The sequence below is a fragment of the Toxotes jaculatrix genome, chromosome 7, assembly GCF_017976425.1.
Source record: "Toxotes jaculatrix isolate fToxJac2 chromosome 7, fToxJac2.pri, whole genome shotgun sequence".
NCBI classification, from domain to species: domain Eukaryota; kingdom Metazoa; phylum Chordata; class Actinopteri; family Toxotidae; genus Toxotes; species Toxotes jaculatrix.
Window position 1 is genome coordinate 26,953,353 of NC_054400.1, and position 18,761 is coordinate 26,972,113.

General features: G+C 42.0%; 1 protein-coding gene across 1 annotated transcript in view; it reads right to left on the bottom strand.

Annotated features, from left to right (window-relative positions):
* Positions 1 to 2,606: 2,606 nt before the first annotated feature.
* LOC121184955 (voltage-dependent N-type calcium channel subunit alpha-1B-like) overlaps positions 2,607 to 18,761 on the bottom strand; it is a 55,975-nt gene continuing 39,820 nt past the window's right edge. Inside the window, 10 exon segments of the mRNA XM_041042888.1 lie at positions 2,607 to 3,256; positions 4,324 to 4,532; positions 6,588 to 6,816; positions 7,892 to 7,930; positions 10,778 to 10,897; positions 11,258 to 11,372; positions 14,122 to 14,303; positions 14,912 to 15,033; positions 17,411 to 17,518; positions 18,270 to 18,375. Coding sequence (XP_040898822.1) covers positions 2,702 to 3,256; positions 4,324 to 4,532; positions 6,588 to 6,816; positions 7,892 to 7,930; positions 10,778 to 10,897; positions 11,258 to 11,372; positions 14,122 to 14,303; positions 14,912 to 15,033; positions 17,411 to 17,518; positions 18,270 to 18,375 — 1,785 coding nt within the window. The 3' untranslated portion in view covers positions 2,607 to 2,701.

Below are 18,761 nucleotides of genomic sequence, written 5' to 3' on the forward strand. Positions count from 1 at the left end.
GAGGTGTGTCTCAGTTCCATACAACATACTAACAGTTTACAGTATCTGTTGTCAGATAGTTTAAACTTAAATAGAGATAAATGGTCTCAGCTACAAAATCCAGCATTCAGTAATATATTGCTTAGCAGATAATATACAAATAATCAATCTATTTTACCATTTTCTACTAATAACAAATGATATAAGACGATCATCAACAGATGTCACTCAAAATGCAAATTTGGAATGAAACTGATAATTAAACTTAACAAAAGGAAAGTAAAGTATGCCTGAGCAAAAAATGTATATGTATATAAAAGGTACATTTTGTTTTTAAAACGTTTACTGATATTATTTGCAGTCCTAGTACAATAACTTTTGTTATTGTGTGCAATCCCTTCCTCTAAAAGTTTCTCTTTGCATTTCATTGTCCACCAAAAAGCCAAGCAGATTCACAGAATGACATCTTTGAGTATACTTTTTTTTTTTTTTTCTTCAGTGTGAACACTCCACTGTGCATTCAACAAACCTGCTTAGAGTTAGTATGTGGTATGGAACTGGGACAGTGAATGATGCAGTTGTGTTGTGGTTTGTTTTCTGTTGATGTGGGTGGAGATGTTAGTCACTCCAGCTCCTTCACCGGCTCTAGAGAAAGAAAACTTTTTCATTCTGACACCAAAGCCTGATCTTTAATATGAATGAGTTAGATTGCTGTAACATTTCCTGCTGTCAGACTCCATGGTACAGTAAGTGCTGGAAATATCTTGGCATGACAGGATACAGGATCAGTTTTTTTTTTCTTTTTTTTTTGCCAGTTATACATGAGAGTATGAAAAAAATAAATAATTAAAGGAAGAAACAGCACGAAACAACAAACTGGATCCAGATATGTAAAATGTATCCACCAAAGCTGATGCTTACCAACGTTAATTTGAATCCACATACACATACACAGCGCCTGGTTTGACCCAAATACCCATCAAGAGTCAGACTACGTTACCCTTTGCTACTTTGGGTCCCAAATCAGACAATGCAGACTCTGTCACACCTCCCCACCACTCAGTCCCATCAGACCTCAGCTGACCAACGCACTCAGCAGCTCAAATAAGACGGGAGCTCACACTGGGACACCCTTTCAAAAAACAAATAAATAAATAAATCGAAAAGAAACTCTACACGGTGGTCATAGCAGGTAGCTGGCCAGGTCTACCATCTAAACATGCACAATGTGTTACTGGCATTAACGTAGCTGGACAAATATATTTATGCAGTTTTCATAGTGTTTCCACAACGTTTTTCATGGTTTATCAAAAACAAGAAAAATAATCAACTTTCATAAGGTCATTTTTTGATTCCTGTCGTTTAAGCGTACTGTAGGTATCGTTTCTCTCCTTGCAGATAAGGCTTTCTGTACAACATGTTTTCCAGCAGAGCTACATACAGAATGAACCAAACACCTACTCCAAGTGTGGATGCATTAGAAAACAGTTGACATTGCATCTTTTTCTACAGTATATCTAAAAGGATAGGCACTTTGTCTTAAAACATCGCAAAGAAGTCTGTAAGAAACATTAGACCTGAAACGATGGCAAACCAGAAGCAGTTCACGTAAAACACACTGTGGTCTTTTTTTTTTTTTTTAACGTCATACAAAAAAAAAAAAAAAAGACAAAGAAAAGAAAACATCTACAAGGACATTTTAATAGAAAACAAATCAGTCAGTCAGGTACTTCTCACTACCACGGGCTGCTTCTCTCTTCAAGTTTGCAAGAAACATTTAACAGGTAAACAATCACCGCTGCCTGCGTGACAGCACTTCATCTGTTCGACTGACACAAAGGGAATGTCATAAAGGATTAGGCATAATCATAGAAGGGTAGAGTCCTAAACTAAAGAACATCACAGCTATTTGTACAGTGTCATAATGTCTTTGAGGTTTTCCAACGTTTTAAACTATCATTTCACTGAACTACTGAGCTGCTTTTTGTCCTGCTTCTATGACGTGCAGTGCCATCACTTTCTTTTGAAACTGCCATACTGACTCTCAAACGCACTTTCAGCTACTGTTTGATCCAATAACTGACTTCACGTACAGCTTAAAAATTAAACGGTCTGTTAGACTTTATGTTGCCCTGTTGGGTGTAATAATAATGTGGAAGAAGCAAGAGCGGCTGATAAAGAGAGCACGACTCATCTTGAGTCTGAAAAAAAACCTGATTTTGCATATGTGCCTCATCGAGATTTGACGGTACACAGAGTGGAGCGCTGTTAAACTCGTTTTATCATGTAGATCTTTGCAAAAGTAATTTTCCCTGGTAAACAGATAGTTAGAATCTAACTTTAAAGCAGCACTAATCAATATTTTTATACTCGTGTATAGTCTGTGTTTCTGATGTAATGCAGTTTGAGGGTCGATATGGTGGTGTCAACAAAACACTGGTCAAAGCAAATCAAGGATAGCTACGGTAAGATATCTGATGTTGGCAAAAAGTCTACTTCATAACGCTATGTGCCCTTACAATTTGTTGTTCACATTCAAATATTACCCACTTCAAGTGTTCTCCCTGTTTAGATGTTCTCCCTAAACTTAGCTCTCGAAGTTAGGATTAAAATACAGCATTAAACACACACAGTGACAATGTAAACTAAAGCCTTCAAAGAAGATGATAAAACTCATCACAGTTCCTCAAAAATGCATTAAAAAGGTTGGTTTAAAGCCATGCTAGCACCATTCGTCCTCCTCTGCCTCCTGGTAATACCTGGGTGCCCTGACGCCAGAGCCTGGGCTGGTGTTGCCCCCGTAGCTGAAGTGGTACCCATTGGGCACCCCAAGGTTCTGCTGTGGAGCCGGAAGCAGGGCTCCCATCATGCGAGGCAGTGCGGTCCAAGATGAGCGTCCGGCACGGGGGCTGGGCGACAGTGACGCCACATCCTGGAAGACGTCTAGCTGGTCCCGGAGGCTGCCGTAGGGGCTGCCCAGGGCATCGCCATGGCCCCGGCCCAAGAAGGGCTCGGAGCTGATACGAGTGACAGGGCAGGGGAAGTGGCGGGAGCCGCTGTGCCGGAGGGCGTTGTGCTCCGACAGGCCGCGGCTCAGCCGGCCAGGACTCAGAGAGGCCTGGCTGGACACAAAGTGCACGGGGGAAGAATTGGCAGTCTTGTAGGCCACCCCTGGCCGTGGGGTGAGGGGGGTCTGGGGGAGCTGCCGACGTCCGCGGCTTGGCGTGCTAGAACTGGAACTCAGTGCCACTGGGCTGCCTTTAACCCAACCACTGCCCTAGATGAAAATTGAACAAGCAATTTGAAATGAGAGAACGATGAGCAAAATATATAAGAGAGGAAAGGTAAAGGGAAGGAAACAGGGACAGGGCCACCAGAGGGAGGAGAGGAGAGGAAAGGAAAGACATCAAAATGTGATATGTGATGACACAGAACAAGTGAGGGACAGAACAAAGACAGGATGAAAGAACAAACACTAACGGAAATGTAACGACAGACAGACAAAATGGATGGAAAATGATGAAAAGAGAAAGTGGGAAAAGAAGTGAAAGGCCATGAGAGGCTGCACTGAAGGCAGACAGAGGAGAAAGCAGTAATACGAGCATGCAGAGGGATCATCAGCCTTCAGTTTCCCTGCTTCTTCTCACTTTTTCCTGAACTGCCTCTCCTACACTCAACACGCTACCTGCACCATGCTGGTCTAAGGCCACGCTGCTGCGTCAGTCATCATCAACATGCAGATGTATAGCAGACTGACAACGAGCTTGTATTAAGAAACACATCTGGTCAAAGCAGTTCACCTCTAGGACACATTTATGATGGAACTGATCCATTTACACACAGAGGCCTCTGAGGCCTCTAGTTTCACAGAGGTAAAACTACTATGAAGTGGAAAGGTGGTGTGTGTCTTAATGGAGCTGCTCTTTAAGCTGGTTTACTTAAGCTGAAATCTCACATGGGTCATTAATATTCACAACAAAACGTACACACTGCAACATGTTTTGAAGGGGACCCTACCACACACCAACAAACAAACACACACACCCACATGCCGTGTGTTAGCAATACAACATAGGCTGTGCCTGTGTAGCGGCTGGCCAGTTCACTACATGGACATCTGCAGCCTGCAGGTAGATTTTAGCTGGTCTGGAGGTGGATGAACTGTAACAGTCACACTTCACACATCAGATATAACAGCATTAGTTTTAATCAGCCATCAAAACTGCTGTGAAAAGTATAAAGTATCATTTTGAGCAATGGCTGAAACCACAGACCCTTTAGAAATCCTCTTCACCTGGTCTTAAGTCTCATCTGGCCCTACTCTACACGCCTGTGCCCTCCCACCTGCTTGTTGCTGGTTTCCTGCCCCTCGCTGGGGGAGGCGGCGCAGCTAGCGGTGGCAGATTTGGTGTGGCAGTGTTCCCGGCTGCAGAAGCGGTCGCAGGAGTAGTAGCGCTGCTTGTCCGCTGAGGAGTGGTGGTGTTTCCTCTCGTGGGAGCGTCCGCGGTCGTGGGCTCGCTCTCTGGAGGCAGCTGGGTCAGACCCTGGCTCTCCTGGTGCAACCGGGGATTAGGAAAATATTACAGGGTGAAAGTGTACGTTTCTCTATTCTAGATAAAATCTAGATAAAAAGTTTTTGATGGATTTACTTTGGTTCTGGAGTGCCTGTCTACTTGTCATGGCATTTATTTCTGTTCAGTAAGAAATAAGAAGTTATTATTCTCAGCAGATATTTGTCACAGTAGGAAAAGCACAGGTTTCACTACTAACATGAACGATGGCTCTGTTCTGTTCCAGTGTCCCACTAAATCATGACAGTGTACCAGTATGGACAATACCAGGACCCTGAAACTGAAGCAGCTACATGGAATTCAGCCATTGTGCATTTGATCATTCACACACGTGCTTTTCCTGAGGTCACATGTCAAAATGAAAATGCAGCTGTGTGCTCTTGCAGGTGACGCAGGTGTATATTTGGGAAATCACTTACAAGACTGAGGCCCTGTTCAGACCTGGTATTAGCAAGAGTCTCAGGTGATCCGATCACAAGTGGACAGCTCTAAGTACAGGTGTGAATGCACCCAAGACACATTGAGATCCAATCAGTCAGACCATGTTTGGAGGCCACATTTGGTCTCATTCTTTTAGCGTTGCGTATATGAATGTGTCCTGTATGTAATCATTCATGTTCTCAAATCTCATAAGCTAACTTTGTCCACAACGTCTGAAATTTTCAAAAAAATTTGTCTGGAACATGCCAAGGAACAGATCCAGTCTGTAAAAACAACAACAGTCCATGTTCTTACTTTTTCAGATGTTCGTCCACCCTCACAAGAACAAAATTCTTTGTAAATACTTAAAATCTAATATAAAAAGAACCTAAAATGATAGAATACCAGATAAGAGGATCTTCACACTGTCTACACTCAGTGAGCAGCTGGTCCTTTGGACACTCTGTCCTCAGCTGAAGCAGAGAACTCTGCAGCAGCCTTAAGACAGACTGACTGTTTTCCGTTCTCCACAGCTTCACCCTGCAGAGCAGCTACCTATTAATCAATGGGTCGTGGGGTCATGTCTTTCAGTCTCTGTGTGTCTGGAGCTGCCGTCTCACAGTCAGACCCAGAGAGACCACTGCTGATCTCTATCACAGCTGAGACCCTGCAGGGTCTCCACTCCTTCTTTAACACCCTTACACATTTTTATAGATGGCTTATTACATGTGATCACATGTCGCGTTGAATTTCATTTCTGAAACGCACCATAAACTGTGACTGTTAACAAAGGTTTAAACCAAAATGTACATTGCAGCAAACTGCACTGTGTAGTCAAAGTCAAGGACACTTATATAAAATGATTCATTTTGTCCAAAGGAAACATTTTGGGGAAATACACTTATTAACTTTCTGGCAGAGAGATGACAAGATTAATACCACTCTCATATCTATTCATTAAATTTAGAGCCACAGCCAGCAGCCGGTTAGCTTAGCATTAATACTGGAAAGAGCTAGCCTGGCTCTGTCCATAGGGGACAAACTCTGTCTCCCACCACTAAATAACATCTCCTTTACTTAACCTGTATAAAATCTTAAAAATGACAATTTACTGTTTGATGGGGATCATGTGCTGGACACTTGTTGCTTAGTAGTTGCCAGGCAACCAGCAGAGGCTCTCCACCAAAATGAGAGGGAGTGAATTTCCCAAAAAAGATCTTTGATAAAGTCTCTCAGGACTGACAACTGTTTCTCAACAACAAACAATAATGTAGGATTTGTCCAAGTATATTTGAATTCAGTACTAAATGCAGTATAACAGTTTATCAGCCCTGCTCACCTGTATAGTTACTTTACTATTTGACATTTTAGCATTTTCTTTTTTTATTGTATTTTAAGACTGGACTTTGGTTACAGGGCAGCCAGTGTGACTGTCCACTGACATTATTTCTGTTTCTTTTGTTTCTTCTATTTTGTAACAACTGAACGATCAGCCACAACATTAAAACCAGTTACTGAGGAGACAGTCCTGAGGGTGTTTTGGAAGAAATATCCAACAAATGCGACTTTTGAATACACAGTGTGTTTGTGTGTTTGTGTGTGTGTGTGCTGACTAACCAGCAGAGGCTGGAGGTTGTCCACCTAGAGGTGTATCCAAAGACCTCTGCCTCTTCTCTCTGTCTTTATCCCTGTCTCTGCGGTGGTGGCAGCGGTGGTGGTGGTGATGGTGGTGGGGCCGCTCCTGGCTGGGTTTCTCCAGGGTGTAGTCCCTCAGGTTGACCTCCTGGGGTCGCTGTGGGGCCGCAGTGGAGGCTGAGCGCCTCATGGGACTGGCATCAGGGACAGACTGAAGGGGGGATAGAGGGACAGAGAGGGTCACTGAGCACTTGTAGTTTTCATATAGCTCCAGTTTATTAAGACTACACCTGATTCTTCTGAGTGCTCATTTGTTGACTCACTTACTGAACCCTCTGACACGCTCCACTGAGCAGGATCTGACTGTTCCCACTGCAGATGGTATGAATCCACATTAAAACACCAGAATTTTATTCACGATACCACGTGATTAAAGACAATTAAGGCGTGAAATGATGTGAAAATATACATAAGGTTTTAAACAAATTGACTGTGCTGCCATATAGAAGAGTAAAGCTTTTAATAGCTTTATATAAGGACTGCAGCAGTGGGAACACCTGGTGCTCCTGCACCTACAGCTCTGACTTAACCACATTTCCACTGTACCGCTGAAGAATAAAGGAGCAGGTGTTTCATCCAAAGTGGAAGTTCCTTCATTAGCTAAAACAGACTCCCTTTGTTTACAAGGACTCGTTAGGAAACCATCTGAACTTGTTAATGTGTGATGAGATATATATACTGCACATACACATATAACATGTTTTTTAAGCTAAATAATAAGGAATTTGACATTAGATCCTCAACCAGAATTACATACCTGGTCAGAAATGTCGTAGGTAAGACTTAGATAAGAGTTCTGCTGGAGCAGTAACTCATGACCTCAGGGTTTCAAAGATCCAGACTACAGCCCTGTCTGGATCCTATGTATTTTTGTGTCATGTTAGTAGACACACAGAATCAACTACATCAACAATGACAAGACCTATACAAATAGCTTAACATACGCTGGTAACAACAGATGAAGTGGCAAAAATGTCCTCTCAAATCCTGCCACTGGGGGGCGTCAAAGTTGGAAGTTTTCACATGCCACACAGACGGGCTTTAACGCTACGGGGCCATACACGATTCAGGCTCATGATCCAGAATAATAGTGATTCTGGTTGTATGCTGGTGTTGGTCCATGTGAGTCCATGTGATCATCTGACATCACCATCTCAATACAATACACTCAATACAGAAACCATAAACAGGTATATACTGTAGGCTGTGTGACAGCGTGTACGTACAGGTAGATGGATCCCTGGAGAGTGTCGTGAGTGGCCCCGCTGTTTCACAGGAGAGGAAGCAGAAAAAAAAAAGAACAGCAGAGAAAGAGAGGAGGGACATTAAGCAACATCAGCAGCAGCTACAGTTTTGTTCTGATGAAAGCGATCAAATCTTTCACTGACAGCCAACTTCTGTGCAGTTCTTATGTCATTAAAGTCGTTTTGTTTGTAGAAAAATGACACAATCCTGTTGAAAACTGATGCTTTACAGTTATTTAGGACAGAGGGGGGTAGTGGCAAGTATTACTGTCTGTCTTTTGTGATAGCAAGTGGTTTAGTTACTTTACATATTTACATCTGGCATGTAAAATATGTAAAGTAACTAAAAAATCATGGAGAAAAAACAAATAGGTATCAAGCTGCATGACACAGAAACACTCAGGTACCTCAACACTGTATTTCAGTCAGCTACTTTACTGAACCATGTGCTGTTCTGTGATGTCTGCTGCAGGTTTCATCAGCTGCCAGAGAGAAAAAAAAAAAAAATAACACACTGCACAGGATGAAACACAGACATTTTTCTGTGGGTTTCTGTCCAGTGCTCACTCTGTCTGCTTCTTTCAGCACATCCTGGACTCTGCCTCCGTGACTCTGTCAGATAACTCGGAGAACATACCAGTATCGATTCCCTCTGTTCTTGCCTGCCAGGCTTGTTATTTGGAGAGAAGCCGACCGGAGCATATCCTACAGATTAAAATGAGGGTTCGGCACATACTGTATTAAAAGGTGATGAAACTGCAAAAATCAGGATTGAATGTCCAGTATCACCTGGATTAGAGGAACAGAGAGTGGGGCTTTGCTTTCTCAGCGACCTCACTGTGAACAGACAGGCCAGACTGACTGAGTCACTCAGGTTTCCCATGTCACCACAGCACAAAGAAGGATCTTAAAGAGCAGAACACGTCTTAACACATGTCACCTCCTGATCCTCAGCTCAAATTAAGCAAAAGAAATGCAATAGCAAGAATGACAGATAAACTCCTGCAACTGAGGAGCGGAGGCCCCAGAGTTCAGACTGCACGGTACAGTTCCCAGCACACTCCAGCAGCCGCAGGCAACTTCCAAAAGGCCAGCATTAATTGAATTGGCTAAAGGATTTCCTGCCCTCTGTTCCAAAAGGTGAGAAAAATAAGACAGCAAGTCAACAAGGCAACCTCCCGCCCCTGTTCTTTACATCCTTTCATTATTACTCTAGATTCTCTCACTTCTACAGTAACCCAATTACCGTCTTCCTCTCCCATGCATCTTGTGCCCAAAGCCATTTGGAGCCACTACCATCTTTTCAGTTGGCAGCAGGAGAAAAACAATAGTGGACAAACAGCTGGCGACCGGCCAGGATCTAATCAGATTACTGTAGACTTCTCCTCTGCAGCGAAAGTAGGATCAACAACAGCTCTTTCCAAATGGGCTGTGAGAGGAATGCACTTTAAATGCATGAATCGATCAATATCAACATCACTCAGGAAATGAGGGGCTTATTATATTTCTTAGGTTCTAGTGAAAGATTCATTTAGAGTTTTTCAGCCTTAACCGGATGAATAGTGAGTCCATGCTTCCATGCTGTTACAGAAGAAACGTTCTATGTGATGGTTCACTACACTGTTACAAAAAAAGCACTGACTGACTGTTGTTCTGGGTTATTTTCAGTAATGTAAGCACAGCACACTTTTCCTTCACTCACTGAAAATGTAGAGCTATGATATGATGTGTTTAACAGCCCTCTCGCTAAAGAAAGAAAGTTCCAAACACTCTGGTGGTGTTAGAAGTTAACAGAAAGTTGTAGGTGTGGTACAGTGTTTCTTCAGTCAACAAAAACTGTGACAAAAAAAAGCAAATCGATTGACAACACTTTTTAAAAAGACAAACAAAGCAATAAACTGAAAAAAGTGATCTTTTCAACAAAAACTATGAGGAATTTTATTACAGATTCTGTCTACAAATAAAACTGTGGGAGCAGATGAATGGACAAATGAACTAATCTATCAGTCATCATTCAATAAGCCATAACTGGCATTTCCCTTTGGAAATTAGCTTCAGCTTTATACACATGAACAGTACATCGGACACTGCTTCTGCAACTGAACCTGTTCCTAACAAATAAACTAAATACACTTAAAGACATAAATACATAATGAAGAACACATGAAGCTGCTGCAGACACTCCTGTGTAATAAAGATGTGTAATATAACAGAAATATCACAATTGTACAGACTAAATGAATCTTTAGTCCCATTTAAAATTAGATAAAACATCTGAGGAAAAGGACGAGAAAAAAAAGGATTGAGTGCTGGATTTAAGCAGGATGTTAAACATTTAAAACTTACTGCAGCTTTTCTCTAAAGGTATATTACTGCAAAAATGTTATCTGGCCGGCTTAAGTTGCTCATCTGAAGCTAAACCCAGACACTGAACAGTGCTTTAGTGAATATGTGAGTGAATCCAGCCTCTGCTCTGCAGACGAGAGGACAGGAGTGACTGGGCGACTCTGTTCAAGCAGCCAGAGTCTGGGAACGACAGGTGGATTTACTGAGGAGAGTCGATCTGTTGTATCACTGCAGAGCAGGATGACATGAGCACTGTGTGTGTGAGCCATTACATTCTGCTATGAAGAGGCACAGTGTTTTCTCTCCTAATCTCCCAACAGGCTAGAAAAACACAACATCAGAATTAAAAATGCAGAACAAAGATCTGACTAAAACTCTATAAAGATCTTTAGTTTTAGTTATTGACTGAAACAACTAAGATGTGACTATAAATAATATGCATCCTTGTCAGATGACTAAGACTAAAACTGAGTCTAATTCAGGTTTGAAATGAACACAGATGTGGAGCAGATGAGATGTTACCTGCAGCTCAGCAGTAAGGCGAGGCATAGAAGCAGCTCTGCCCTGGTTCTCCAGACCCGTGCCAGGGACTGGGATCGTACTGCTGGCACTGGTCTCCATCCTCCTCATCTCCACTGACTCCTGGACACACACACACACACAAACACAAGGCCATTAGCATCACTGGTGTGTGTAGGGGTAGGGTGGACTGAGAGTTACTTTTCCTCTTTACTTCTCCTTAAGCAGCAGATGTTAAACAGCCTGAACCCTGTGCTGATCAATGTTACTGTAATGTTCACACAAACTCTGAATCCTGCAAACTGCTGCACTTACACACAGGTAGGCTGGACTTAATATAATGACTCACTCAGTTAATTTACTATAGTGTACATTTCCACAGTACTAATTGCATCAGTACAACAACTAAGTCCTGTCACATTCAACAGGAGCAGATCAGAACATGTGTACAGGTTCACATACACACCACGTGTTGGACGGTACCTGAATGACGGCAGTGTCTGGTGTGTCCTCTGACGGGCCCCTGGATATGGTTCTCTTAGCCATTTTCTCCATCACCAAGGAAGGTGATGGCTTGATGTTGTGATCATGACCTGGCCTGTGTGTTATATCAGTCACAGCTCAGCATAATAATAATAATAATAATAATAATAATCATCATCATCATCATCATCATACAGTGTAAATCAGGTTACAGAGTAACAGGTTAACATTTTCACACTTAGAGCTGTATTCATTCAGTGTGTGAGCACAGTTCAGTGGTTTGAGTGAAACCTTTAATTGGATTTGAACCATCTATATAGCTATTATCCAATATTTGATACACACGGTTCTGTGAATATTATTTTGAATGAAAATGTGAGTGAAACAGTAAAAGCAAACCCACTCTTTGTTTAAGAAGCTCCTCTAGCATGGTAGGTTTTTCTGAGACCATGTTACATTGTGTTGTATCATTATTACATTATTACATTATCTTTTATATTCTCCGTAATGTAGAATATTCTCGGACACAAATACCAAGTGGCCTAATGACCCACGTTACCTCAACCACTCTCACTGGTTGTGTCCAACATCCCCTCCTTGTTTACTCACTCATTGTTCTCCATGTAGCAGACACTCAGATACTACTACTGCATACTACTTTTTGGTTTCATTGTGGGGAAAAATACATTTTATTTATAAAGCACTTTTCAAAACATAGTTACAAAGTGCTTTACTTAACAACAATAAGATAAGTAACATAAAATCTGATAATCTAGTGCATAGGGGGAGAGCAGCCAAAGCATGAACATCCCCACAGAGATTAAAGGCCTGGGACTCACCACCAGTCAGTCAGACCTGAAGCTTTTCAGATGAGAGGTGAAACGTCTCAGAGAATCTAAAGCAGCTGCTTCTGACTTAGCTCTCTTCCCCCGTTATACAGTACGCTCATTTATTTCTCTGAATGAAAAACACGTGAGCACTGCCAGAGAGAAAATACATAGAGTACAGCAGACAAACTTGGATTCACATCCCCTGCAGTAAACCTTCTCATCTGAGCAGACGTAAGATCAGGGTGGAAAAATTAGCCTGAGCTGCTGGTTAAGAGCAGATCTGCTTCTCTCTCAAGGTTCAGTGGCCTTTAACACTCAGACTGATTTAAAGTTCAGAGTAGGAGTTACCCATCAACTCAACACTAAACACTGTGTGGATGAGTCATGAATTATCTGACAGTGTAGATTATAATCCTAAAGTAATCATGAGTCATTGACTTTGTACAGTGGCCCCTAAGGACAAAGCACATACAAATACAAAAAAAAAACAAAAACGCTCCAGATATGAAAACACAGACAAAAGTGAAAACACAAACACTCAGGGAAACACGCTACAAATCCAGAAATGTGACAAATACAACAACACATGCAACACAGATCTGCTGCACCAGGAGTGCTCTGGAGTGATGGGCTTGATTTGGATAAGCAGCGACAGATTTATTTGCTTATGTCAATAACCTAACCCTTTACTAAAGTGGGATATTTTTTCCAGGAGAGGAAGTAACCATTTAGATTTCAAACATGCGGTCAGTTTATCCAAGTAATGTCCGTGTGATCTGACATTTTCAGACATTCGAGGAAAGGCCTTCTGGGTGAGACTAGCAAGACAGTCAGTGTCCTGTCTTATCTCTGCAAGTCCTCTGGTAATTTACAGCTGGCTCTGTTGTCCATAGCTTTTTGAAATACAATTGAATTCCTTTAGGATGATAAAATGTGGCCTCAGATTTAAATATAATATTTGTTGATGTCAGTTTATCTGAAGGTAAAGCTGAATACATAATAAATACATGTGTTATTTGGCAGTTTAACAACATCTCTGTGGACTTTGGGGTTTTTATACAAACAAAATGAATAGAGGCAGTGTTTTCACTCATGGATGTCCTTTGTTCATAGGGGCCACAGTTACTGGAGAAGAGAATTTTACTGAGCCTTTACTGAGAGGTATCACAGTGGTCTCAGTGCAGCGGCCCTGACACGTACTGTAACAGGTTTAAGGAGGTGCACATTAGCTGCCTCTATGTAGCTAAGGAGTCTAAGCACAGCCGAGCAGAGAAGCATCAATCTGCATGTAGCACCCATCATACTTTCAAAAAGATCCAGTGGTAAATTGAACCTTACACCTGACCATGTACTTATGCTATATACTCCTGGTACACCAGGTTAAAGCAGTTGCAGGTTACAGTAGGTGCATAGTACCTTGTCTTAACTGTCAGTCTTGACACAGTAAATGTGAACGTAGGTTTTAGTTTTTATGTAGTAAATCCAGCTTAAATGTGTTGTATTCCTGTGCTAAATTACATCATACTGTTTGGTCTCCATGTGATAAACCTGATCTTAGATTTTTGTCTTGGTGTATTAAACACAAGACAAAAATCTACTTCAGTTCTCAGCCTCTGTAGATCAGGCACAAACAGTGCAGAGAGGATTTACAAGAGCCACGTGTCAGGATGGAGCAGCAGAAATATATATATATATATATGCATTAAATATAGAATTTGCTGGACCTGCACCCCCCCCCCCCCCCCCCCCCCCCTCGATGGCTGCAGTTTTTGTGTCTTTCCCATGAACATGCTTATCATTATGTCATCTGAATACACTCAGACTGTGACCCAAAAGTAAATATGTCCCTCAGTCTTTACATTTATATGGTAAATAAGAAGTTAATTTTCAGCCTGGATGCAGTATTCTACACCAAAATCTAGTATTAATCTAAACGCTGGTACTTGGTTTGTACTCTGGATGCAGTGAACCCAACTGTAGGTTTTAAAATTCATGTGGAAAATGAAGTTTTAGTTCCTGAAGCGTTGAACTTACAGCGTGCCTCCATTGTTGAGGGAGTTGGAGCTAGGTCTGGTCTGTGGCTGGGACTTGACATTGGATTTGGGCTGGGACTGAAGCATGCTGGGAGGCTCCACACTGTTTAACATCATAGGCAGGCCTTTCTCCTGCATGTGAGTCAGAGGCAGCAATGGCTTAAACAGAGCCCCGACCTTGCACTGTGGAGGAGAGATGGATGGCAACATGCTGAAGACATTCAGAGGCAGCAGGCAGAATATTGTCGGACCCAGATCTGACAGCGGGGGGCTCAGTGCCACCCAGATGTAGAGACTGGGGCCAGAATATTCATTTCTCGCAGTCATGCTTGTATGTAGCACTGTACAACTGTGTGCGTCTGTGTGAGTGTTTGTGTATGCAGAAACAAACGTACACCTGTACAGTAGATGTGCAAGGTTGCAAATAACTACCGACCAGCAGCCAAACGCAGATTCATCTTTGGCTGTGGCTTGTGAGTGCGCCTTCAATGCAAACTGGATCAATAGTAATAGGTAACCGATCACTGGGTGCTTTTACAGTGGAAATATTAAATTGGGGAAGCAGCTGATTGATTTTGTCATCCACCGCTGAACGGCTGGTGGATACAAAAGCATCTTCTTTGCATGTGTGTATGCATGCAGGCATACCGTCAAAGTGTGGGTCAGTGTGTGTGCATACACAGTGTAAGTGGGCGCATGCATACGGGTTTGCACTACTGCATCCAATGTGGGTGTGCTTCAGTGCATGTGTGTGTGTGTAGCTGCGGGTACGTGTGGTGTGCATGTTGTACCTGGGAGCCTGACGCGTTCTGCTGCTGCTGCTGCTGCAGCTGTAGCCTCCTCGCTCGATTCTGCTTGTAGTAGTCGAAGATCATCAGGGCTGCGTAAACCTTCCCTACCGTCAGTTCATTGGCTGGTGAGGAGAGAGATGAGAGAAGAAATGATGTGAGGAAGGAGGACAGTACAGGAAAGAAAGGAGGGAGCGGAGGAGGAAATTCTGCTGACTCATTCATCCCTCCCTCCTCAATTCATCTCTATTTGCCTGCTCGTCTCCCTAATGGTTTAGTTTTAAGAAAAGAAACTTCTTAATGAGTGTGATTTAATGAATTCACAGCAGGTAATTAAAATAGATTTTTAATGTAAACAAAAAGAGCATCATGAAAGAGCTGACTGAAAATGCCTCTGTGTAGATAGGTGGTGAACACTTCTTACCAACAGGTGGCAGCAAAAGCAAAGCTCACAGCTGCACAGGAAGGTTCGTCTTTTAATGCACTCATGTGGAGGGACACATGCACAGGTACTCACTCACTGCACTGACCAAACTGTACTTTATCAAACCCTTTACTTTCACCTGTACTCTTAATTTAAACTTAATTTACCAGAATTATCAACATGGTACTAAACATATTATTTATCTAATGCTCATCATCTGTAAGCAGCAGAATTTCTTTCCTGCTCCACTTTTGTTTTCTTTTTCTTTCCACTTCATACAGTCAGTTTACAGGTGTTGTGGTGTACTACCACATAATGTAAAAGAGGTTGTATAAAGCTTTTTGTGTCTCCAGCTGTGTGAAGTCTGATTAATGTCCTCAAGTGATGTCACGTGAGTCTACAAGTTAGCATAACACACCCAAACCCTCCAACCCAGCAGTCAGCAGTCAAATTGTCTTGTGGGTAATGAAAATATCAGGTTTTAACAACGAGTTTTTGCATTGAGATGAACTCTAGTAAACCTGGGCCTGGTGTCTGTGGTGTGTAGGTTTCTGAAAGGACGTGGGTCTTTGGCTCTGAGTGCAACCCAGGAGAGCTGATTTGGCAGTGACATGGTACAAGACACAAAACAGGCTTGTGTTTAAGAATTTGTAACTTCTTAGTCAGTAAACAAATGGCAAACAATTGACAAAAAGAATCTGTGGCATCACTTGGAGTAAGAAACTTTAAGCTGTGTCCAAAATCCTTTCCTCACTCACTCCTCTGTAAATAAAAGACACTTGTAGTTGCTTTTTCAGTCGTGAGAGGCAACCTGAGATTTTGGACACTTGATAATCATCATCATTTTGTCATCACTGACAGTTCCCACACAGCGTTTTGTCGTTTTGGACGTTTTGGTTGGACAATCGCTGATGTTGATCTCATAAGGAGAAATCAGTCAATCATCAGTGGTCTTCCAGGATTAATCCATTATTTTGGGCAGTGGAAGGGACAGACTACCAGTGAAAGCATTCACTACCTAATGGAGACTTATTTTATTCAACGTTCACTGTACATTTACTGAACATTTACCCAAAGTAACTGACACGTTAACTAATCCCAGCTTATCATTTTTACTATTTTTACTAGCTCATTCAGGTTAATAAGGCTGCCAGCTAGAGTGCACTCAGAACACTGTGGCTGATTTAGTTAATCTTGAGCTCATGTGCAGATTTTTTTTTTCCCTGAGACCAACTGAGTGGTTGAAGAGTAGGTACATTTTCAGGCAGCCAAGATTTTTTTTGGTTGACTGCATCTCTCCTCTACAGTAAACAGGGAGTGATTTTAGACTCAGCTCTGGAATTTGTTCTGATGTTTGTTCTGAAACTTAATAAAGTTTTTCTAATTCTGATTAGTGCTGTACTGGATCTAATTTGTCTGAACATATGGAAAGTAAATCTCAGGAACATGCTTAAGCTTTCAGAGCAACCGATTAAAGAAAAGCTGAGTGAGAGTTTGCAGTGAGTTACAGCAGAGCAGAGACCACCTGCTGGAACAATACATCATGACTTCAACTCTCTATTGTATCTTGGCATCTCTGGGTTGGCTTCAGCCCTGAAGAGTGGAGACTGTCACAGTCATTTGATATGAAATATATATATAAAAAAAAAAAAAAACATGAAAAAAATGTATAGGCGTGAGTATTTTTTTCCTGATTATCCATCAGGGGCTCTGACTGATGGTGAAGAGGACAAATCCAAAGCACGTCGTGCAGAATAAAAACATCCACAACGCCTCATTACATACTGTCACCATGGTAATAACCCTGAGACATCCAGGCTAATTACTTAATGATGAACTGTCCTTTATGAATGTGAGAAAAAAGATTAGATAAGGTGTGAAAAGTTACAGTTGAACTTTCACATAAAGACAGTTTTGTTTAATTAGTAAGTTAGTGCTCAGTGAAGAAAAGACATCATTTGTAGAGAAGTAAATGTCTCCCCAGATATAATTTATGTTACTCTACATTACAGAGAACGTCTTTTTAGGAGATCCAGATATTTAGGTGACTGTGATGGTGCTGATGGTGAAATGCTTACGTTTATGTGGCGTCACCAACAGGTCCATGGTCTTTTGTGAGAGGTTGGGCCACACTGTGGACAACTCCTTCTTTAACTCAGCGTCAGATAATCGCTGGGCTACCATACCTAAAAATCCAAAGAGAGAGAGAAAGAGAGAGAGACAGACCTTTAACCCCCTTTATCAAAACACATAGTTGTGAAGGAATTGTTCCTGAGACGAGGCATGAAGAGAAGTCAGTAAAAAAAAAAGCTGAGGCTTCAGAGGCAGTGAAGCCAGGAGAGAGAATCCAGCAGACACACCCAGCACAGCACAAAGACGTGTAATGAGCCCAAATGGGAGATTTGCAGCTCTGAGAACAATAAATAGCAGCTGGTTCTTGCACACATCTGTCACTGTGGTTGGGACTGGCTGGCTGCTAAAGGTGGCATTTCACATAACATCGCAGTGAGGCGCATTTTGGAGTTTGAGACATTTTAAGTCATTTGTTTTTTGCTATGACTTTATCAGTTATTTGGGAACATTTTAGGTGAACTGCAAAAAAACGGCATATTTAATAAAGTAGTTTAACTGGTGACTAACTATATATTCAACCTAAATAATATGAACATCATATTTACTTAGTTTAGTTCATCAGACATTAGAAGAAGACTGACTGTTCAGTCCACAGTCCATTGGTCTGAAATGAAGCTGTCAGGCTCCCATGGCTTCAAGAATACAGTTAATCAGTAATCACTCCTAAAGTACAATAGATTGGCTCCAAGCTACGTTTCTCACCTGCTACACCCTTAAGTACAGGGGTTTACACGCCATAGAGAATGCCTTTACATATGTCTATTCTACTCATTTTTATTATCTTCTGTGTTGCGTTTCTCTGACCTGAGGCCAGTTTGATCTCCAGGGCGGTGCGGATCAGGGCCATCAGGGTGGAGGTGAAGTGGACGGTGTTGTCATCAGCGATGGGCATGTTCATTTTGACGAGACGCTGAGAAGAGGAGACAAGTGGTGACAGACTGACATTAGACCACCACAACCAAGTTCTAACAAACAGCCCAGTCAGAACATACAGTCCACCCAGAGAAATCAATCTGTGTGCTGCTGTGATCAAATACCCTCCATGGATTCATTCTCTGAGCATAAAGGCGCTTTGCTAAGTTTTGTTTCATGTTTGAACTATGGCCGTATTGACAGAATGTTACTGTGACTCAGTTCAGCACACAAAAAGCCTTCTCTACAAGTACGTACAGAGGAGACAAACTGGACATTCACATTCACTGCTACTGGCTACAGTATGAAATACGCTGCAAGTCAAAGTGCACTGGTGCAAGACTGACATCGACCGAAAAAAAAGGTGAGAGAAGGCATGTAACG